The sequence below is a fragment of the Chroicocephalus ridibundus genome, chromosome 4 (assembly GCF_963924245.1).
Source record: "Chroicocephalus ridibundus chromosome 4, bChrRid1.1, whole genome shotgun sequence".
Classification (NCBI taxonomy): Eukaryota; Metazoa; Chordata; class Aves; order Charadriiformes; family Laridae; genus Chroicocephalus; species Chroicocephalus ridibundus.
Window position 1 is genome coordinate 29,457,282 of NC_086287.1, and position 23,909 is coordinate 29,481,190.

Below are 23,909 nucleotides of genomic sequence, written 5' to 3' on the forward strand. Positions count from 1 at the left end.
ACCGCTCTCTCCAGCACTGTTCCTCCATGCTGTAAACATGCCGTGCTCCTTAAATCTCCTGGGATTCATTCTGAATTCTTTGTAAGGCAGTGAAAACCACATGGCGTTCAAGCCATGCAGATGTCAACTAAGGGCTTTAAGTAGAACCAGACGTGCTCCAGACTGGGTCCCATGCGGCAAAGCCCCCATAGCTATTTCCCCACTGCTGATGCTCTTGCTCACCTGAAGACCCATGCTATGTGAGGTCCTGCTCACTGGGCTTTCATCAGGAAATAGTCATGGTCCTTCTCTGCCCTCCAGTACTACCTACATGTTGCTTCTCCCAAGTGCTCACTTCCAGTCCTGGAGGTCCTCCCTGCCTCCATCTCTGCCCATCCTCTCATCCAGGAGGTATGGAAGGAAGGGATATTCCTGTCCAGGTTCTTCCTCTGCCCCTGCCTCCCAGGGCATCCCTGCCAGGTTGCTCCCCTCTGAGCACGCTGGGCTGTCCTCCCTTGAGGAGCATTGCCCTGGCACTATCATCTCCCTTCACCCGGGGTTGGCAACTCGTGTCTGGAGTTGGCAGTGACATAGAGTGCCTCTGTTAATGAGAGGCTTGTGCCAAATCCAACAGGGGTTTCACGCCTTCAAGACTGGTATTGTCTGCTTGGGCTTCTGTCCCTGTCTGTTGTAGTCTCATACCTTTCCTCCTACAACCTCTGGCTCGCTGCGGGCATTGGGAGCAGCTAGCGGCATACTCCCTCCGGCATGCATGTGAGAGGTGTAGATAAAACTTGAACTTTAATCCCCGTGAAGAACTAATAGTGTGATTCAAGGCCAAAACAGCTTCTCTGGAAAAGGCAGTTATTTTGCCTACGAGAAACAACTTCTGATTATGCCAGTAAGTTGAGGTGGAAAAGGGCAAGGACTTTGCTTTTTGAATGGACTGGCTGACTATGACTTGCAAGGTGTGCTTCAGCCATGCTGAGGGAAGAACGGGAGCTGTGGCAGTCTAAGCAAAGATGCTTATGCTGCTGCTTGGAGCAAAGCCCCTCAGCAGACCTTAATTACCTAATATCTGTTCCATCTCAGTGGTTTTCTCTCGTTACTGGTCTGGACATCTTTAAAAAGTTTAAGGCCTTTCGTGGGCTCTTATTCAGTAAGTAAAGGAAAGTTTACTTTCCTTGGATCCTTTCTGGAAATGTTTTAAAGAAGACACCCATAGATCTCTTTGGGTTGACAGATAAAAAGCTGGAAATCAGTGCTCTAGCCCAGCCAGAGCAGATGTGAGTGGATGCAAGAGTTACTTTGCCTTGTGCTGTTTGCAGGAAATCACACCAAGGGAATTTAAGTGCTTTCTCCCTGTAAAAACTACCCAGGTTAATAAAACGTTGATCCTGAAGGGCCGGATAACACTTTACAAATAATGTGGCTTCTCAGACCACTTCCCCTTCCCACGTGGAGCAATTGTGTCTCTACAGGCAGCTTCATTCATGAGCACCAGAACAATCCTTGGCACGCCTGCTACCCACTGTCTTTAGCTCTCCTAAACCGTGAGCCCCACAGCTTGAGCTCTGGCACTTCTGGAGTCTCATCTCATGCCATGTGGACGCAGGAGTCATGAGGATGCCGGTTCAGAGCAGGATCATCTTCTGACCCTGCTGTGTTCATGTGAAAGTCAATCCAGAAGACAAATGTGCATGTTTCCATGGTTCCTGTAAATTCTGTCAGCAGCTCCGACTGCCTTGTCCAGTGTTAGAAATAAACCATGCTCCCCACTTCATTTCCAGAGGCTTTCCAGAGCTTTCAGACTGCCTATTTCTAACTTTTTATCTTTTGATGACTGTACTCTCCCATCTACCTAGACATGCAACAGTTACACATTCCCAAAACTTTCCCTCAGTGGTGAATAAATGCTCTTGGAGAGCAACCTGCAACTTCGTATTCCTTTTCATTATAGATGTGTAAATAGGAGATGTGACCAGAGGGAGCAGGATTAGCTGCCTGCTTGGGCATTGCGGAGCATTTCTTGGAGGCACAGCGCTCTCTGAGAGCTGTATGTTGGCAGTGATCCTGACCTGAAAACACATAATAAGGGAGAGGTGGGGAAGGCATCGTTTGTGCAAAGGCAGTCAAAGAGTTGTTGCAGCAAAGTGCTGGAATTAACCACCATGGAAGTGATGTGAGCATCCTGGAGCTAGTATAGCACCGTGCACATCAAGCAGGCACAGATTTCGTCACACCAAAGAGTCCCTGGCCCCCAGGGTGGTTGCACCAGAGGCAGGTAACAAATGGGGGACTGGGGTGCTCGCAGAGGGAGAGCAAGCCAGGGAGCGTCGGATGCGGCTGCTGGCGTGCCGTCCCTCCCGGGCTGGGGCTGAGCAACGAGCAGCAACAGGCGGCAGCAGTTGGGCAGAGAATGAAGTGTTGTCTTCGGCTGAAGCAGCTCGGGACACTTGCGGAGGCGAGACGCTATGACCAAAGTTGGAATCAGGCCTGATTTACACCCCAATACCACCAAGTGCCGTGAGATCTTTAGTGACTGCAGGCCACTGGCCTCCAATTGCTCTCAGGAGGAAAATGGTTCCTCTGAGCGCTGTGCCAGGAACCCAGGGTAATGCCAGTTCAAAAGGGAGATACTCCCTGAGGGGTCGCTCACACTGTGGTATTCACATAGTCCTCAGGGGTTTCTTTTCCAAGCACTTAAACAACTCAGCCCTTGTCCCATTGGTTTTGATCTCAGCTGCTGGTCCATCTGGAAGGAAATATCAGATGCTGCAGGAAATAATTTTACGGGTGACTCAGAGGTGCTGGCTGCAGAGAGACCTCAGCTTCCCTTCTTCTAACCGCGCTGCTTTGTCTCTCTGCTTAGGCCAAATGTCTGCGGCAGACAGTGTTGCCCAGGATGGACCACGGCTCCTGGCACAAACCGCTGCATCAAACGTGAGTATGACAGTCTCAGTGGGCACAGGTCTCGTGATGCACCCCTAAAAAGCACTTGAGTACTGCTGTGACCCCACATGTGTCCCCTACGTTGTGCCAGGGCAGGAGATGGACCATGAGGTCCCCGGAAGCAGCGCCACAGCCTCCCCGTGGGGCTGCTGGGCTGTGGGTCAGCTCCCCCCACCTGCCGGCTAAGTCTGAGCACGCTGAATAATTATGGCTTTCCTTTATTATTGTTATTAGCGTCCATCCCGAGCAGGGTCTTGTTGGGGCAGGGCATTGTAACAGCACATTTATGGGTGAGTTTTGAGCCCTGGGCTCTCATCATCCTGCTTGGAGCAAAGGGCAGGTCTGTGAAAGTCCCAGCAGGTGGGAACCGGCAGAGCGGGGCTGCGCTCACGTGGGCGAGCGCTGCTGGCGCTGAGGGGGAAGTCAGGGCTGCAAATTATCTGAGTGCTATTAAGGAAAGCAATTAATGGAGTTGGCGCAAGGGCTGGGACGGGTGGGGCTGGAGCGTGGTGCGGTGCATGGGACATGTACAAAGGCGGGGGGCTGCAGGGTGCTCCTGCAGTGCGGAAACTACCCGACCAGGGCCCTCCTGCCTGCCCCCGGTGGGGTTAATAAGGGCTCTGCTCCTCCGAAGGACCCTGCCACAGCCCTGGGGGCTGAGATCATTTTGGGCTCTCCAACCCAGCCCTGGAAGGGAAGGGGTTTGGGCAGGCACCAGCGCAACACATAACCAGAGGCAGCTGCACTGTCGTCTCCATCCTCAGCAGCTCCACAATCACAGCCCGGCCCCTGCCACGATCCCTGTCCCTAAACGACAGGGTTACACCACCCAGCCCACCCGTGGGCCCGGGCAGTTTGGGGGGCAGGGAGCACACAGGCACCGGGGCCGGCTTTCCGGACGGGAACGCCCTGCCCAGAAAACCCAAGAGCATCTGCCTTTACTCGAGTGGCAGCAGCTGCCCAGATGTTTCGCAGGGAAAGAGGCTCATCTTTGTTTGCCGTGGGATCTCATGATGCTTCGGCCGCGCTGGGATAATTGCATTAGCGATCGCTGTTCGGGAGCAGGGGGCCAAGGGCTGACTCACCTCCCTGCTCCCTCTCCCCCCTCCCCGCCGACAGAAGCCAAACGGTAGAGAGCGTGCTGTGCTGCCAGACAGCGTCTGTAAACACAGCGCGGGGCCAGCCATGGCAGCATCTTTCTCTCATTAGGGATTTTCGTAGAAGCCGTCGATCTGGGCTCGCAGCCACGCAGGCTGTCTAGCGATTGCTCAGGTGCTGGCCCCTGGGTCCCAAGGATTCATTAAATGGACACTGTCAACATGATCGGGCCTGACAGTGTCCCCGCGACCGGGGATGGTAAATCTCAGGCAGGTCTTAGGTGGAGACCGGTGATGTGTAAACATCATTTCGTTCCCAGCTACCTCCCTCGCTGGGCTTTTCTGCTGGACTTCAAGCTGCTGGGGACGTTCAGCTGTTTTTAAGGCTGCCAAGGCACGCTGGACAGACCGTCCCAGTTAGTTTCTGCACTGTAATACTGTTTAATGTCTGATCCCATGGTCTTTGATATGGAATGTTTCAGGGAAGTTGGTGGGGTAGAAATGCAGCCAGAGGGAACCTCTTAGTGCGATGAAGCAGCAAAGAAGTTGGCATTTGGGTCTTGGGCAGGACCTTGGTTTTGATGGGTCTGAGCCTGGGTGCAGGAGAGAGGATAGGCCAAATTGTTGCATTCATCTATGCCCTATCATCTACCCAGCAGGGTGATTTCTTCCTTCTCCACCCATGCTTTTCCAGGGACTTTCCTCTTGCAAAGTCTCTGCATAGGAATGAGCTCAAGACATGGGCAGGTTTCTATAGCCCTTTGGTTTGTTCCATCTTCGAGGACCAAAGTGCAGTGAGGACTCAGGGAGTTTCCAGAGAGTCAATGACTGGGAAGATGAAAAAGAGAAATCTCTCTCTTTGGGACACCAATGTTGCCTGGGAAAGTGGAAGTGAGCTAAGAGACCTTAGGAGGAAGATCTCACCTGCTTGCAATGGGCTTGGTTTCTACCCGCATGCTGCCAGGTCACCACACTGAACCATCCTGTGGGGCTCCAGAGGTCTTCCCAGAGTGGGGGACATTAGGGATATTGAGCTACATCTGAACTTGGGCCTGAGGAGTTCATCCAACCTCTTGCCTGTTTAACTTCACCCCAGGGTAGGACTTGGAGGCTTATGTCCCCAACAAAGGGGGCTTTGTTGGAGAAGAAACCTGTACACACGGGCTGGCCAGAAGCTGCCTTACACTGCCCATATCTCAGGCGCTGCAGTGCGCACTTGTCAATAATTTAGCCGCTGCCTGTTAGCTCATCATCCCTCCCCTCTGCTTCAGAGCAGGGGAATCCTCTTGCTCAGCCTCCCAACATTAGTTCATCAACCTGCCCTTTCATCAGCATTATTTACTATGGTTCTCTGCTGCTTCCCAAGATAGCAGCCTGGGCTGGGCTGGTAATGCAGGGTGAGTTTTTTTCTGACACGGATATTTTAAAGCTTAAAAGAAACATTTTTAATCATCATGTTGGGAAGGACTAAATAAATTCATGCACTTTCTAATCTCGTACAGATGGTCTTGCGGTTAAGATACTGGATGAAGGCGCAGGGATTCCGGGATGAGTCGCTGGCTCTGCTGCGGTCTCACAGTGTGTCTTCAGACAGTCGCATTAGCACCTGGGGCTTTTCCACATCTGCAAAATGGAGATGACATTCACATGCTCTCTCCTATTGTCTCTCTTCTGTACAGTGACTGTAGGGTTTTTTGAGCCCAGACTGTTTTTCATTGAAGTTCTGTTTTCCCTCTCTGTTATTGCTGCCTTGCTGTTGATCTGCCTGCCCGCCAGCCTGCACAGAGCTCTCGCTTGTGTTGAATTGTCCGTCCCTTCTGGCTTTACTAACACAGTCAGAGCTTTACCTTAGAACTGAGATTACATATTGCTCTGCATCAATAAGCAAACTTATCCGTGAGAAAGTGGACAAAATCACCCCAGTGGTACAAGTCCTTCAGCATCTTCCCAGTTTCCCTGTGGATGCCTAGCTGGATGGACAGGTTCCCCCACGTTTAAATGGGACTGAGCAGGAGCTGCTTACAGTGAAGATCTACACCATTCTCCTAGACCTGAAGCACGTGCAGAGCAGGAGGGACACAGTAATTGAATGTCACCTTGCAATGTCATTGCTCACTCCTGGGCCGGGTGTGCCTGAAAAGTGATGGGAGATTGGATTTGGTGACCTTCCCTTCTGACGGTCCTGCCTGCCTGGTCTAGGTGGGTGGTCAGAGTCACACCGCAGTCACCCCCGCAGTGTGACCTTGCCGGGAGGACTTACCTCAGGCACTGAAGACCAGACAGCACCAAACTTGATCCGTGAGAGCACCGCTAGATGCTCTTGAACAAATTAACATTGCTACTAATGATACTTCGTCAGTGCTCCAAAGCTCATCTTTTAATTAAGAGTTTTAAGATGACTCTTTTTGCTTTCCCTAAAGCCCCAGCTCCTGGAGCAGGTCATTACATGAGACTACAATGAGAAGAAATAAGTGGCTGTCATCTTAATAGAAACTGTTTATAGCCCCCGCAGCTGGGGAGAGACAGGTCCGAGTAACCCCTGCACTCAGAAACCAGAAAGCAAAGAGAGAGGTTCCAAATACCTGTATATTTTTAACCATCTTGTTTCTTCTGCCAATGTTATGGTTTTGGGGGCCTGATTCGTGGTTTCACACACTTGGCATTGCCAGTACTTCTGCTGAACAATCTGCTCTCCCTACATCGCATAGCTGGACGGAGTGAAAACCAGTGACTTTTTAAAGCTCTTGCAAGTTCTTCCTGAGTCTGCAAAGGCAACCAGGAAGGGGAGTAATCCTAGAGCTGGAATATTTCAGCTAGGGCAGCTCCCCATCCATTCTGCGTGAAAGGACCAGAAGACTAATCCCATTCCCTTCTTCCTCTTCTCTATATCAGCTGCCTTAGGGGCTTTTTAGAGTGCCTGGTTGCTTATCACTGCTTTCCTGCTTGAAGGGCACAGTCTAACTTGACTATGAACATTGTTAGTGCGAGAGGTTGTGAGAACCACTCTGATCCCACGTCCCAGCATCGCAGCTCTGCAGTATTTCAGCACGTGAAGCGGTTGTTTTCAATGGCAGGCTTCCTGGCCTGGTGGTGTTTGTTAAACCAGGCATTTATTGGGAGATAACGGTAGGGACTGGCAGCTGATTTAAATCACAGCTGAGTTTTATATTATAAATTACATCAACTTCTGGAGTGCCAGACTTCCCAGAGACGGTTAATTCCTGCCTGACTAGGACCCTGTCTCCATTCCAGAGTCTGCTGTGGTGGCTGATTTATTTTACTGGGGGATTTAATCAAAACCTCTGGCTTTAACCTATACAGCCCTACGTGACTTGGGTTCTCCATTTCCTTGCGGTCTCCCTCTCTTCCTGAGTGTTAACATGGTAATAGAGGTCAAATGAAGCATTCCAGCCAAGATATCCCTGATCTAGTTAGGAAAAGCTGATGGCAGTCCAGTTTTGGGGTGAGGGAAGGGTTATGGGGGCTGTACTGCTGTGAAAGGACCTCAGAGCCTGTACAAGGACTTTTCTCGCTTGGCAACAGTGGGCTGAAGTGTGGATGGCACACGAGGCTAGAGCTCTCTGTGTTGGTTGCCCAGAAGCAGCTTGAATCTTATGGGTATGGAGAGCACAGCCAGAGAGGGAGGGATGTGCTTATGAAAGCCCAGCAGCTGCGTGTGAAGGTGGTGGGATATCAGATGCTCCTGCAGCCTCCCTGGAGCAATCCTGGGGAAGGGGCCCTGAACCCATCCACAGGGTTCCCATGCGGCTGGAGGTTAATGTCCACCTTGTGTTGTCAGACAAGGTTTCATTGCCTTTTGGCCAGCTGGCCCTTTCCCTCTTTGAGGGACAACACTGTTTCCAGCGCCTTTTCAATTACTCTTGCCCAAAACAACGAGCCCAGTCCTACCTGAGCAAGCTGTGGTTTCCTGGCTCTCGCTGGCTGGGCTGTAAACCCGATTTGGCATCTGTTGACTCGGGAAGTGTTAAGGTCTGGCGTATAATTAATAGCACTTTCCTCCTGGGGTGCAAACTGAAGCTGATGTGCTGTAATTAGGAACACACACAGGCTCAGAGGGTGATTTGGGCATGAAGTTAATGAACTGTAAGTCCCCATAGCTGCGGAGGAATTTGAGCACAGTGACTCCAAAATCAGCTGCGGAGGGAGAGCTGGAAAGCTCTGGAGGGGACAGCTGGGGGGACCATGCAAATCAGACCCCAAAACAGATTAAAACAGGAAGGTAACACGCAAACTACTCCCAAGAGGCTGTTGTCGTGCATGGTCGTCTGGCTTCTCGTCCGGCAGTCATTGCCTTCCCTTGCTCTGGGATTGAGATCCTACTCCTGGAGCTCAGAGAGCTATGGGCAAGTGCTGGAGGCTGTACACTCTGCAGACCATACTGCTCATTTATGAGCTTTCTGAAGTGAGTGCTGCTGGAGGAGAGCTTCACAGAGATCAGTGGGAAGAAGTGGGAACAGAAACAAGTCTCTGATGGCAGTGACCAAAACCCGCTTGGATGCATTCCTGCCCAGCCTGCTCTAGATGATCCTGCTTTGGCAGGGAGCTTGGACTAGATGATCTCTGAAGGTCCCTTCCAACCCCTACAATTCTGTGATTCTGTGATTCTGTGTTAGGGACCCACAGCAGCAGTAACACTGAGACTTTGAAGGCCACCTGCCTGCAGAGAAGAGATGGGACCACCCCGATTCTGCTGGCCCAGCTGGGTGCCATCACTGTTGGGATGAGCATGCTGCCAGGAGCCCCGTGTCCACTAACCACCTTTCTGTGTCTCCGCAGCTGTCTGTGACCCACCGTGCCAGAACAAGGGCTCCTGCAGCCGACCCCAGGTCTGTACCTGTCGCTCGGGCTTCCAGGGCTCCCGGTGTGAAGAGGTCGTTCCCGAGCAGGAGTACCACCCGCCTGGTGCCGCTGCCGCCTTCCAGCCCCCTGCAAGCTCCCTCCGGAGGAGGACCAGCACGGCAGGGCGGGATGCCTCCCTGAGAGGTGCTCAGGCGCCTGTTCCACGGCATGTCCCATCTGTGTAAGTCAAACCCAGTTCCCAGCAGGACACTTCCCCAAACCCACAGGCAGATAATGCCATGCTCACTTGGGCCAGAACCTCTGCTTCATGAGACCGGGCAGCTCGACACGCAGTGGAGGCTTCTGCCTGGGCTGTGGGAAGGGGGTCAGGCCCTGCTGTCCCTCCCAAGGACTCAGTTTGGCCCCAGCACTGTGTCACGGTCCCCAGGCACATGCAAGAATGGGACAGGCTAGTGGCCGTCCCACGTTGAAGGAGGACCGTAAAGCTCAGCAGTTTGCCCTTGTCCAGTTGGTGAGCAGCAGTAGTGGTAGCAGCAGGGTGGGTGGAGGAGTCGGGGCTGAATCTCCTTCCCAAGACGGTGTGTCTAGAGCAGTATGTCCAGGTAGTGTCCACAGGAGAGTACACAGATATGAGGTGTGCTATTAAATGCCGGTATGAGCAAAGTGATGATACTTGGAGATATCTCCTGGCAGACTGTAGCCATTATTGAGCCATTTCTTCCATATTTCTTTGTCACCCTGCTGCGGAGTGGGTCATTTTGGTACCCAGGCAGGCGCCCGTATATCGGGTACGGAAGCAAAGATGCAGCTGTTGGAGCTCACAGAGGTCTGTGCCGGAGAGACTCTGTGAGGAGTGTGTTGAGCTTGGAATGACCACTGTGGCATTGTCCGGTCCTTTTGGGTGAGGAAGAGTTTACGGCTTCAGCCCATCTGCCTCAGATCAGTGCTGAGGTGCTCTTACACCCGAGCTCCAACTCCTCCACACTTTGTGTTTTGTAAAGTCCCTCTGGAGCTGTGGGTTTTCTGTTGAAGGAGGCAGTAAAGGCAGGAAAGGGGCCTTTCCCTGACAAGCACCTCCGTGGTGCTGGCAGCTAGTGGGGATGGAGAGATGGGAATGGTGACTGCTTTCTATACAACAACCCACATGTTTGTGTTTTAAAAAAATTACCTCTGCTTTTCTGTAAGAGTCCATGGACATTGGAGCAAAGTGTCTAGACTGTACCACTTCTAAAGGCCAGTGGTGTTCTTGCTGCTACTCACCCAGTTGCTGGGACAGAAAGACTGGTTTTGTTGGTAGCCACCACAGCAGAGAATTTGCATGTGGCTTCTAGCAGAAGTCCCTCAGTCGTAGTCAACAAATTACAGGTGCCTCACGAGGAGGTAACTTCAGTTTCTCCTTTTCTTCTCTGAGCTGTCTTAACTTTCTCTGTCAGCATCACTTCGAGCTGCCCGAGCAGAGGGCAGGTCATCCTTTGTTTTCCTGTATTTCTGCAGGTTGTTTATAAAGTGTCTATTGCACTCAAAGTAGCTGCTGCCTTTCTGTCTCTTCTGAAGTAGAGGCAATGCATGGGCTGGAGGCATTTCTAGACACTTACGCTCAGCCATCTACAGCTTTGGAGGGGCTCAAATGACTGATGAGGAATTGACTGACATGAAGTAATTCACTGAAGCAGGCATATCTTGGTGGCCAAATGAAAGACTATCTGATGGGAACCAAATTCAGGCAAGGCAGAGGTGATGCTGGCAGGGAGAGGTGGCCAAGCCCCTGTCATCGCTGCCCCGAGCGAGGCTCGGTGCCCGAGCGAGCACGCAGCCCTCTCACGTGCCTGCAATCCTGGTCATTGCTGACGAGTTTCCCTGCAGCGATGACCTCCTCCTACCCCTCCATGCCACCGCTCTGTGCACAAGGACTAGAGGGGAGGGAGAGCAGTGCCCTTGGAGATACAGCACCTGTTGAAGGCTTTCCCAGTAAGGAACATGACCTCAGGCTCTGCGCAGAGGACGGGGGGCTGTGCAGGCACTGGCAGAGCATTCCTTGTCCATACAGTGAGACACAGCGGCTAGCGGTCGCTGAGCTGGGATTGCTGAATGCCCAGCTGCCTGCCGTACCTTAAATCCTCTGGCACTGTCCCAAGGTAATAGGACTCCATTAAGGACCATGCCGTGCCTTTTCTCCTTCCCTCCCCACGGAGGCCATAGGACGTCGCCTTATCCCACAAGATTCAGCAAGAACATTTGACGTCTGTCATTTGTGATGGCCGCAGGTAGGTCCCCAGTACATGGCCACCACTGATTGCCTTCTGGAGGCATCCTGTGCTGTGCCTTCCCTTCTTGGGCGATGCACAGCGATGCCGTGCAGGCAGGTGTGGGGCCGCCTGCACCCTGTCACCGATCTACATCGAAACACCTCACTTCAGCCCCTGGGCATTTTCCCGTACAATTCAGTTGCTTGGGTTTTGTCTGTGGAACATATAACACGTGGCATACAATTAGCATCACCTAAAAGTCTTGCTACTGTTAGACGGGTTGTTTCCCAAATATTTTTGAGTGTCCCCTTCAGCCTGCCAACTTCTGGGCTAGCTGTGGAGCACTGTAAGAGTGAGCATCTGCAGCCAAAGGTGCGCTCTTGCTGCCATTGCACCTGGCTGTGCCCTCCCGCTGCTTCCTTTGCGCTGGTGTTTGTGCTCCTCTGGCCCCTGGGTAAGTTAAGTTGGCTCAGTTCAATAAACCAGCAAAAAAATAACACAGCAAAATTAAGGATAATTTTCTGCCACTCCAGTGGGCTAAATTGGCTTATTGAAATATTACATCAGGACCAGAAGGACTGGACAGAATTGCAAGGCTAGCAGTGGGGAGGAGGAAAGGGGTGGACTCCCCTTTTGAGGGAAGAAGCCGCTCATTCGGTAGATCATTTGTCTCATGAAACCCTGTTCTCAGACTTGTCTGGGCTTGGAGCCTGCTTCTTGCACTTACAACATCACCTGTTTCTGTGCTACCACTGAACTACTTTCTGTGCTTCTGTGTTGGGCTTTCTCCATACAATTGGGCTGCATACAATTGCAGCAAAAGCAAGAAGCATATTGGCCTTCCCAGAACAAGGTAGATCTTGCTCATATTTGCAATTACAAGGGTCAGTTCTTAGGCACTGCAAATTCAGGGTTACCTTCACTGGAGTTCAGTTCACTATCAAGTCTGAGAGGAACAGCTTGTGTTTTCTAGTCCTTGGTCTCATCCTGGATAAGGATGAGTTGTGCTGGTGGGACACTTTTTCTAGAGAGCCTACCATGCTCCCTCGGCAGCTGGCTTGCTTGTCTGATTTGTTGATAAGGGTGAGGTAGGAAGAAGCTCTTGGGTTTCTCAGTGGACAGAGGACACTGGTAGTTCCAGGTCAGTGGTTGTGAGAAGACTATGAGATCCAGGACAAATGACCAATCCCCCACCTCCCTGCACATTCGCATTGCTAACAAGGACAAGTTGCGCAAGAGTTGGAGTTTATAGACCTCTAAGCCTCATCTTGCTGTGCCAAGACAGGAAATCAATCCTCACATGAGCGAATTTGCTTTCTCCTTTAGTTTATTTGTGTGTATTTTGGCCTTGCTTGTGTTTGTTTGTACGGAGGTAGCAATCAGAAGCTCTGAAGTTGTGCACTAGAACAATGTTGTATTAGATGCCGTATAAACGTGCAACAAAACCCATGAATCCTCCCCAAGGATCTGCTCGCTAAGCAGGCATGGGGTTGATTTTGATTTCAGTGTGTTCTGAAGAGAGTATTCAGAGAGAGTTAGGAGACCAGCCTCCTGGGTTTTTCAGGAGTGACCTGGACCAAAATATTCCTCACTTGCCCGAGTGGTTGGGGCTGCTTTAGAATGAATTCTTATCCTCTGCTAGTTGGACTTGCTGCTTATGATGACTGCCACTTCACTGTGGAGAGTAGCCTGGTCTGAAGGTAGGAAGTCTTTGGGGATTTGGAGGAGCCTTTAAAGCCTTGGTGAAAAGCACGAAGAGGCACCTGCCTGTTTTCATGGCCCTGTTTCTGGCAGATGTGCTCAGGCTCTCCAGAGTTCATGCCTGGAAGCAGAAACAGTGATGCCCTCTGCAGCTTCCCTGACAGAAGAGCCCAGGAAGCACAACTGTGACAGCAGGAGATAAGTTACTGTCAGACTTCTGCCCTCAGCCTTGGTGAGAGGTAGCAGCTCCTTGACCAACAGGATTGTACTGGTCATACACAACTGGTTGTACTGGTCGGTTTGTATTCGCACCTGGCTGATGTGAAGGTTAGCAAATGGATCTGTGGGCGTTCCCAGTGTAGCTGTCATAGATCCATTTCTGGTCACGCTGGCAGTCCTGGGAAGATGGGGACATGGATGTCAGCCTGAGCATTGTGCTGAGCACAGGTGTCAGTGCTGCCATATTGCATGTAGCCATCAGTGCCTTTGTTTGGAGGGGTACCGGGGAAGAATCACTGCATCTTTCACTTGTCCGTATGGTGCACATTATCTTTTCTTCCTGGGACTAAAGAAGACATATCCAGCCTTATCTGAGCTCAGCACTTGCCCAGGGGAAGACATGGCTAGAAGAAGGGCAGCTCTGGGTTTACTTTGCTGACACCAGAGCTGGTGATGCTCAAGCTTTCATCCCTTAAAATACAGGCCGAGTACCACTTCCCAAGTCCCTTCAGCAGGCCATGGCTCAGCGGAGGTTCAGAGCCGGGCATCTGAGAGAGCCTGTGGGGACTTGCTAGCTGCTGCAGAAGCTGGGAGGCCTCAGCATTGCGCTGCTTGGAACAGGGAGTGCTCTGGAGAGCAAAATCCTGGGGGTGTTAGAGGCCCTCCCGGCATGGACTAGCTGCAAATCCTCCCTCTTCTTGATCTCAGCCTGAATCCCTGCCCGGAGAAGCAAAGCCCCGACGGATGATTGTGCGGGTGGAGCTGCACCTCAGCTCAGAAACCGAGCTAAATGGAAACAGCTTTGTTTTCCTAAGGCTGGAGTACCAGCAGAATTCCTGTTTATTTAGCAGGGAGTGGAAAGGGCTTGCGCCCCTGCCCCTCGCTGTTGGGATGGACGGCCAGCTGCCTCTGACTCTGGGCAGTGTGCGAGGAGGGTCCTGCTGCTGCCACCCAAAAGGGTCCCTCCTGCAGGGCATAAATCTGTAACCAGCATCTGCATGAGGGAGCTGTGCTGCCCAGATGGGGTGTGTATGCTGGATGAGGGCTGCCTGGGAAGCAAGGCATCCTTCCTCTTCACGGAAAAGAAGAGATGACTGGGACCTGCAAAGCATTTTACCAGCAAAAAAGGCAAGGGAAAAGGACATAGCTGTGGTATAAGGTGCTGAGACACTGTGCAGACAGCTTAATGCGGCTAAGCTCTTGAGGGCAGGGAGCTTCCTCTGAGAGCGCTCTGTTTAGGCAAGGCAGTTGCTGGGAGTTGCCTGGTGTTTTCAGGATGGGAAAGGAAGAAGGCTGAGTTGCAACATGCCCGTCCCACTGACTGCTGATCTCAGAGCCTCCTCTCCAGCGCCTTGGAGGAGACACCTCCTCCCTTCCTGATGAGAGGAAGGGCTATATGCAGCCCTTGAGGAGTTGTGGCAAGTGTTCCTGGCCTGGGGACACCGGGAACCTGATGCCAGCAGGGATGCTCTGCCAAAATCTCTTTTCCCTCTCCTGGAAGCGAAGGATGAGAGCAGCAGGGAGCAAGCAGAAGGCAGCATCTTGGGTGTGCAGCAGAGGTTGCCGGGTGGAGGAAGTGTATTTTCCCCGTTTTGAAAATTAGCGGAAACCAGCTCCCGTTCTGGTGGCAATCAAATGTCTAGCATGGTCCTTTGCAGAGGAGCGCGGAGCCCATGGGTGGATGTAAAGCTCTCCACCCCGGGGTGGCCACGCGAAACATGATGTTGAGAACTGTGGCTTGGCAAAATCATCTCGATTAGCTTGTTGTTATCGAGGACTAGCAGATAAAACGAGAGTTCATTGCAAGATCACTTGCTTTTTAAAGATGCTGCTCCAAACAGAGACAGATTTGTCCTAATTGTTTAAGCAGGATCTGGAGCCTCCTGTGTTGCCAGCTTTGAACTTTCCATGTCTATGAGGAGAAGTGGAGCTTTCTTACTGCCTTACTTGGGTTGCTGCTGAGCGTCCAGGGCTGTTTTTCCACAATAAGTATAGTTCCAGGAGGTGGTCTGTACTAGCCACAAACCTACTGATCACACCTCCTGCTCTTCTGCTCACTTATGACTGTCACTCCCTTTACATTTATGAGGGTTACAATTTATTAATACCCAAATAGCAGAGAAAATAAAAACTGACCCTGGCTGAGAAGCCCCCCTGTATAAGTGCATTCCTGTGGCATGGGCTGTGGCAGGTTTCCTACTTTGCTTGGAATGGGATCAGCTCAGGACATCCGTGGCATGTGACATTGAATTTCTGGGGTAAAACCCTGTTGCCAACCTTGCCTTCCACCACTGCACCGTATTTATGCGTATTTTCCCAGTGCAGATAAGCCCTAATTGCATCTTTCTAAGGTGCTTCCCTTTGGCAATATAGTTTTCGCAAGGTGGCCAAGCACTTACGTTCCTTGACCTGGAGCCAACTTCAGTAGATATCTGAAACCTTGTTAAAAAACTGAAACTAAAAAGCCAGTGCCAGTCTGTGTGAGAATATGCGAAAAGAGACTCCACTCAGGGCAATGAGATCTCCATAAGCTCCAGCTCTCGGCCCCTCTCCTGCTTTGACACAGTTGAAAGCCCTTGGCAAGCTGGCTGGGAAGCCTAAAGGAAAAACTCAAGCTACCCAAGAGGAGTGTAAATGTCATTTTTCTTACATAAAAATACTTCTATTTTTAAATTACATGATATACCTTCTTTAGCCTGGCACCAGATACAGTTGCTCTACTTTCTAGTGTTTTAAAGCTGTCAGCACCATTCTGGTTTATGTGTTTTATGTATTTACTTTCTAGGGGGTTGCATATGCTTCAGAGCAGCAGGAGGATAGCTGGCTTTTCAGGCTCCTTTTAAACTCCAAATATGGTCTTTACATTAGGCCTGGTTCTTCTGCACCTCCTTGGGAGCCATTCCTACAGCTTAATTCAGCCTCTAGGCTTTGGGAGAAAATGTTCAGATGCACTTTTCCTTCTAACTGGAAGAAAAAATGCTGCTACTGTCAGCTTAGTCTGAGACTCCATGCAAGAGAGCAGGGTGCAGGGCAAATGCATTGTACATGTGGTAGGTGAGGTAGTACAGAAAATCCAGTTTATAGCCTATTTTATATACTATACATATATCATTTGGGACGTTTATGACAATACAATTTATATAGCAGTTGTATAAAAAAGAAAGATGTTAGAAGAGCACTAAGGCCACATGATCAAATGCTGGAGAGTTTTTTCCCTAATGCCTGAATTAGGATTGTCGTCCAGCTTGCTTTCAGCTCCCTTGTGCATATGGATTACGCTGCAGTTTCTCATACCTGATCGTCTGCTGCCTTATTTGGTTTAAGCTGGTACTTAAGCAAAATCAAAGCTGTTCTCTTTGGTTTCGAGTGTTTCCCATAAATCACCAAGTGCTGGCAGGACACAATGGATGAATTGAAGCTGATTTGGTACAGGGAGCGGTTGAAATGGAGATGTAGAGCATCTAAAATATGCTCGTTCACTCTCCTTTCATCAGAATCACCCCGAGAAGTGCTGCCCTGTGTGCCTGGTGCTGGATGGGATTGGTACCCAGCTCTCCACACCAACCCATTTTTGTCTCACTTGCGTGGAGGCTCTCTTCAGAAACTAAACATACAGGCAGGAACTAAGAAGAGATTCAGGCTGGAAAAATATTATCTGTTACAGCTGAAGGAAAAAAATCCTCCATGGGAGGAAGAAATCTGGAAGAAGGAGAGGCTGAGATTTTGCAGAGTAGGAGTGAACAGCAAATTAGACAGCAGAGAGTAACGCAGCGTGGCCATGTATGAGAGACCAGCAGTGCTTGGACTTTGGAGACAAAAGACCCGAGTCGCACGGACTTTTTTCCTGCACGCCCTGGGGTCCTGCACTGAGTCAAGGGATTCTTTATTGCCAGAAAAGATCTTGACAAATTGGAAGGAATTCTGAGAACTACAAAAGCAAGGAGGGAGGGAGCCGAGGGGAATGGTTAACAGACCCACGTCTGCAAAACTGAGCCAAACACTGGCCTTGGAGGATGGGGAGCATACTCGGAGGCTGAGGCTATCTGGAGGGGGCAGACGGGGTGTATTAGGTTGCCTGTAGCCTTGGCAGGGTGGCCGTGCTAATTTTTCAGCTACGGGGCTTTCTACAGCAGCAAAGTGCCAAACTTCCAGGGATGTAATGACAGGTTGATAATGACGCTGGAGCTCTGCCTTCTCCATCGCTTTGGAGCTGCTCCGCTGAGGAGCTGGAGCCCAGGTGCTGCCAAGGCAGGCGCAGCCTCTCTGCCTGCTCCAGACCCCTTCCCACCAGGGATGCCATGAAACTTTCTCCTCCCTGCTGCTCCTTGGTGTGGATATCGACGGCCACATGGGAGAGGTGTGAGAGCAGATTCGTGATCACGGTACCCCTGGAAGCACTGGCTTTGCCACCAAGCATCATGCATACATGGCAAGGAGTGCTCCTGGTGCCGAGCCAGGCTCTGGTCTTCTGGCTACTGAGCAGCTGGAGGGATGGAGACAGCATAGAACAGTACAGAATAAAATCACCAGGTTGCTCGTTTCCCAATCCCCGGCAGGGCCAGGACTTCGAGAGTGGGCAGCAGAGTGTCACATCCCAACACAGCTCTCATGGCTGGAGTGCTGCAGGTGAGGGAATCCTGTGTGTGGCAGGGGATGAAGAGCTGTGAGGAGACCTGACTACATCGAGCTAGTAGAACCAAAGGCCAGGCATCCTGCTGGGTGTTCAACTATTATTTTAGATTAAAATATGTCTTAGATCCACAGTGTTCCCAGGATGAGTGGGAAACTTCCCAGCACCTCCTGCTGTAGATGAAGGCCCTCCCTTTCTCCAGATGAGAGGACTACACACACCTCTCCACCTTCTTGCTCTCATGCCCTCTGTGTGTGTGTGTGTGCAGCCGCAAGCTCTTCACCCCACTCACACGCCCGGGATGAGAGAGGCTTTGCTTGCCCTCTCCGTGTCCCATGTAAAGCAGGGGGCAGGCATCTGGCTCCCCCCACTCCCCGGGGTGCGTGTGGGTGTGAGGATGAATAAGCTAAAGTGTTTTTTCAGGGCTTTGAAGTTGGCAGCCTGGTGGAGGGGGTGAGTGTTGCTAGTCAACAAGATGGAAATGAAACTCCAGAGTGCTTGTTTTCTCCCTGCTACGTGGGGGAGATGAGTGACCTCCCTATGGCCGGTGGTGACCTTTTCTCTGGCGAACGCCTCTGCAGCAGGTTTCATTAGACGGAGGCTGGTCCTCAGCTCACAGCTGTTGTGTCTTGTGGAGACAGAGGCCCCTTTAGGCTGGAGATCTTGGTGTGCTTGTGGGCACAAGGGCAGGTTGATGTATTGTCCTCTCGTGTCCCTCTGCCCTAGATTCAGGTCCTTCCCTTGCCAGGCAGGACCCTGCTGCTCACTATACTGGGGGGCACAAGGAGGAGGAGAGGGGCAGTGGAGGCATTGCTGTGGCTGGTGGTGGTGGCTTGAACCCTCTGTGGGGTGGTCATGTTGCGTGGCAGACAACCCAGCTCTCCAACTGTGCCAGCATCTTATGCCTGATTTTGTAATGGTGCAAAAGCTGTGGCCATGGGGTGATGTCTGCAGTGAGATGGTGGCATTGATGGAGACCTTAATGTGATGACTATTAGGACACTTGTGGGTGGGTGTCTTTTCACCAGGGTGTGAGAACAGCTGCGCGACTGCCTCTGGCAGCAGTGCCGTGCCCATTGATTGTGCTGCCCAACACCAGCCCCTGCACGCAGGCAGGGGAGCCAACTGGAGCAGCTTTCTCACCACTTCAGCCCAAAGCAGCATGCAGCCAAGCTGCGGAGAGGAGGGCTGCACAGCCGCCCATCTCACTTGCCACTCACCACATGAGCCGCAGGCCAGCTTGGGCAGCTCTGCCAGAGGGGTGGTAGCTCGCCTGGCCTCCCTCTCCCTCTAAATCCCTGTTTTAGTCTATGGAGTGTGCAAGGTTTGGCCCAGAAGTGGCATTTGTAATCAAGTGGCCTGGCCTGGTTCCTCTGCTGGCTCCCCTTGAAGCTCAGAGAGGTTGCAGGCTGTGTTTTGATTTTTCTGGGAGGCATTGGCCTGCACTTCAGCTCTGGCACTTGGAGATCATGGTTCTGGCCACTTTACGGGTCAGCCCTAAGATCTGATGGATCCAACCAGGAGCCTGATCTACTGCTCCTGGTGACAGCCCAGTGCCGTGCCCTTGTGCAGGGCATGTTTCTGCAGCCTTGCTGGGCCAGGCAGGTGCTGTTCCCATGCTTGGAGAGCTGGACTGCTTCCAGGGAGTCAGTTGCTCACTCCCTAATACACGAGAGCAAAGAAGAGCACTTGCAGAGTGGCAGGTGGCACGTGTGGCAAGGGAAGGGCATTTAATGTCACCAGAGAGCTGTGCGGAGACGTGTGAGCAGCCACTTTGGCTAAGGAGCAAATTAGACCCCCAGAGACTGGTTAAAGAGAACCTGTTCGCTGTCTATGTGCTTATAGAGGATCACTAAAGCGGTGTCTGGCAACTCCTGAGCAGATAAAAATAGCATTCACAGCCCATCTCTTTCTCCCTCTTTGTTCTCATGCACCACACGGTGGGCTGGGAGCCAGCTCGGGTGGCTCTACAGCACCGGGACCGCTTTGGGGGACAGAGGAAGGAAGATGCCAGGGTGGTGGTGGTGGAGGGGCAGAGGTTGGAGGGACAGAGGAGGGACATGAGGCAGACACCTGGTGCCTTTGCCGTCCCGTGGACCTGCACATCTGTTGCTGCCGTTTGTAGTGAGAGATTCAGAGAAATCTCGACCAGCCACTGGGACATACGTCAGGGATCTGGAGTTACCACTGCAAGATGGCACAGGAGAGAGCCCAAAATGAGAGCCATGAGGACTCTGTGACAGCCCCTTGCTAGCCGCGGTGAGGGATTGTGGTGGCATCTGGGTGTTGGACTGGGCATATGCCAACGGTATTGAGTGTGTGTGTGGGGCAGGGAGCCTGACCCTCATTCCTGCCCCTGCAGCCCTGCTTCGGCAGTGCTCTTTGTGCCCAAGGCAAAGGGCGTTGTCAGTGGCACCTCTGCCCACAGGAGGTCTCGAGGTCTTGCAGGGGAGGGAAGATTTGGGTGACACCCTTCCTGCTTGCCTGATGACCTGACTGGTCTCTCCCCCTTCTCTCTCCCCACTGAGCTGTGCCTGTGGCACTATGTGGTGGCAGGTGAACATGCAAGGGGAAACCCTGGCAGCTGAGACCTGTTGTGGTAAGCCACTCGCCTTGCCGTCTCCGTGACAGTCCAGGTGCCTGTGTCTGGTGTGCCATCTGTCATGAAAACTGGCTGCAGGTGACTGTGAATCAGGCACAAAGGCACCCAGATGGTCATTCATGTGGCCTTCATGGCACACAGGTCCCGCTTGTCTCAGCCAGGAAGGTCTCCTGCCTGAGGGAGGCTGGTGTCTGCTTCTCCTGGCCAGGAGAACTTCCCTTGCCTTCCACCAAACCCTGGGGAGCAGGGGGCTTTGAGCTTCAGTGTCTCCCTCACTTGCACAGGGGGTATCAGGCAGCCGCAGGAGGGACAGTGGGCAGCCTGAAGCGGGCAGGTTTCAGAGCTATCTCTGCTGCTCGCGGGGATAATAAACTGAGCCAGGATTTATGGACATAATGTGGGTGGGCTTGAAGTCAGGTGCCTCGTATGGTGCGGTTTCCCCCCTCCTCCCCGAGACCTAAAAGAGCTGTCTTCCTTGTCAGCATGTTTGTGAGCTAATTGATAATAAACTTGAGTGCTCTCTAAGCAATGTCTCCCCTGTGCTCCAGGGCCCGGAGCCTGAGCCATGAATCCCGTCTGCCTGCTGAGGAACCTGTTCGGAGTCCAAGAAAGGGGAAGTTTCTGGTCTGCGGTCAATTTGCTGCTTTCCAAGGCTGGCTGCTTCTCTCTCCCCCTGTAGACACAGACGCTGGTGTTGAGGCTGCCCATTCTTCTGCGATGCTTTAGTGGAAAATCAGCAACTGCCGAGCATTACAAAGGGGGAAGTGAATCACTGATTTTGGTCCCCGTGGCCCCAAGCGGGGAGGGCATCTAGCCAAAGGGACAGGCGGACGGACAAGACAGACACCAAGTATATTGTTCGGTGTTTAAAAACCAGGGGAGAACCCGCCTGTTGTCCTGGCAGGTTATCAGGGGCTGAGCATGACTCAGCCCCCGTCCTGGCTGAGCCTTCTCGCCTTGGATCTGTGTGCGCAGGCTGCAGGCTGGAGGAGCTGGGGTGGACTTAGCAATGCTGCAGCGGCTCCCCTCCATGGGACACTGCTCCCAGCCCCGTGGGCAGCCCGCTGCCTCTGGAGTGGCTCAGTGGCTGGAGGCAGCAGTCGCTTCCCAGGCAACAGGCTGGTTGTACCTGGAGAGATGGAGCTTGTTGAGCTCGGACCCTGGGGTGGGGGTTCCTGGACTCTGGGAAGATGGTTGCTTCTCTGAGGGTTTCTTCTCTTCAGTTTTGTTTTGGCCAGTGCTGTCCCACTCTGTTGTTGCCCTCCTGGGAATTGTTCCTTAGGGTTCTATGGTCTCTATCATCTCTCCCTGATGCTCAGCAGGGTGAAAATTTGTTTCCAGCTGGAAGAGTGACTTTCCGATTCTCATCTGGCCAGCCCTTGCCTTGTCTGGGGTTAACACCCCTCCCTGCTGACCGCACTGTCCAGGATTCACTGTCTTCATAGTGCCTTGGGCCATCCACCCTGCTGTGGTCAGCCAGGCTTTGGCTGGGGAGAGGGCGAGGCAGGCTGGATGAAAAGCCAGTAATACTCCTGTGGCACTTGGCTCTGCATTTCCTTTACGCAAACGCAAAAAACACCATTCCCCAGCTCGCTAGCGATCTGGCCAAAGTCAACAGTTGGATGAAGAGTGGCCGATAGAAGCTATATCCAGGAAAGACTGAGGTGTTGCTGCTGGGGAGAGGGAAGTGCTTTGAAGAGTTTGCCACCTTTGCTTCCAGCCCCAAGGAGGATGCCTGGCCTTAGGTCATTAGGTGAAGCCACAGCTGGGTACCCCCTGGATTGCCTGTGGCTTTTGCTTAGCCAGAGAATCAGACTTGGTTACTGTGATTGGTTATTAGACTTGGTTATTGTGATTCTGTGTACCTAGTCTTGAAATTGCAGGCTTTTGAAAAAACCTGTGATTGATTCAAAAAACTGCGGTTCTCATGATCATGTGTGTGGTTGCCAGGAGCCTGTCAGCTCAGTCTTCTGCGCACTGTCCCCAGCAGGGTGAGAGATACCACTCACCTCCTCTGGGCAGGGAACAGGTTCATCTGGGACTGGGCAGGAGAGCCATCCTATGCGGGGAATACAACATTTTTGTACCTTCTCTAGCCTGCTGTCTCTAAGTAAATATAGAGCAGAGTATAACCAGTAACAAAACCTGTTTAAAATGAAGCGTTTATACACAGGCAAAGGTGCAGTGGTAGGTGTGCAGTTCCCTTGCTGGATATCATACAGGTGTCATTTGGATCCTGCAGGGATCTGTAGCACTAGAACATAAGGGCCCAGGTCTCCTTTGGTTCTCCTGACTACTGGCATGTGTCCTCAGGGGCTTATGGGGAGTTCAGGTCCTCGACCCACACCTCAGAAGGGGGCAGCTACAAGTACTTGTTGGGTAGTTTTGACCTGTTGTAGATGTGAGTCACTCTGTCTGCACAGCTCCCTCCCATCCTGAATCTCTTTTAATTTTGATTAGCACCTAATACTTACAGGAGCGTAACTTTCCATGTGCTGGTGACTGAGGTCTCTCAGCCAGTGACCTTTCAGCCATCTGCCTGGTAAAGATCAGCAGGAACACACACATCCATGCTCCTGGAAGGAGAACGCTGCTCCCTCTACCTTCCCTCCTAGACCCGTGTTTCCCCTGGACTGCTGCTGCTGATAGCTGCACGCCGCAGAGGTGAGCGTCCCAGGACATCCCAGAAGGAGAGGTGTGCTAGGAGTCTGCACGCTGTTTCTGCCCCACAGGCTGTGCCTGACACAGAGAAAGCTGTCAGCAGCTCTGACGGATGAAGAGCAGGGAAACCAGCTGCTTGGCAGGCGGTTGTCTCTAAAGGAAGAGACCACTGCCTCTTTGCAGAGATCTGTGCTGGCCAAGTGCCTGGCTGGAGGAGTGGCAGTGAGTAATACTGCATGGGGGGAGGCTGAATGAATGTGAAGCCCTGGGACTTTAAATGTCCCAGAACATAGTCCTTGAGGTCTCAGCCTTCTCGACCTCTTCAATGCCTCTTCTCTCAACCGGTGGAGGCATGGAAAGTGGTAGCCCAAGCCGCCTGCTCTGCTGATCTGGAGCTGCCCCATCTGTTTTCCATCCTTGCTCTTACCCTTAGGACAGCCACACCAGGGAGAGAACTTAGGGCAATGCAGATTCCTGGGAAGGGGACAAGCTCTGGCCATATACATTAAGATCCACCAGATGGTTAGGGGTTGCTAATGGTTTCTGGCTAGGTCTGTACTGATGTGGTGTGCTCAGGTCCGTTCCCTGAGACCCTTCAAACAAGCCAGTCCCCGTCTGCCCAGCATGGACTGATTCTGAAGGTTTGGAAGGGAGAAGCTGTGTTTTGTATTCCCTGACCATGATCCAGCCACTTGGCGTGACTTGGGGATGTATTGGGACTGACAAACTGAGATGGAAAGACACCCTTTACCATTGATTTCTGTGGCCCAGGGAAGGATGGTGTTACTCAACTCAGTCTACAAATCCCAGAGCTCATCTGCCTAGAATAGAACCAAATAAACAAATTAATTCAAAGCAAATCTGCCTCCCCCTGCTGCGACACACACTGGAATGCTTTGCCAACAGGATCCCCACAGCTTTTCCTCAAGTGTTGCAAGCGATGGAGTAATGTTCCTCCTCCGTTTTTCCTTTGTGAAGTTGGCACTGCCCCTCACAGTAAG

The 23,909-nt window shown here is 52.1% G+C and overlaps 1 protein-coding gene across 2 annotated transcripts in view; it reads left to right on the forward strand.

The window, feature by feature from the left end:
* The window catches only part of LTBP2 (latent transforming growth factor beta binding protein 2), a 74,069-nt gene that overhangs the window by 5,903 nt on the left and 44,257 nt on the right, over positions 1-23,909 (forward strand). The window contains exons 2-3 of one of the 2 annotated variants that reach the window (XM_063333128.1): positions 2,852-2,922; positions 8,826-9,069. The exons of the other annotated variant lie outside the window; for it this stretch is intronic. Of the exons in view, the coding sequence (XP_063189198.1) occupies positions 2,852-2,922; positions 8,826-9,069 (315 nt within the window). The remainder of the gene's footprint in view (positions 1-2,851; positions 2,923-8,825; positions 9,070-23,909) is intronic. 2 annotated transcript variants of the gene reach the window in all.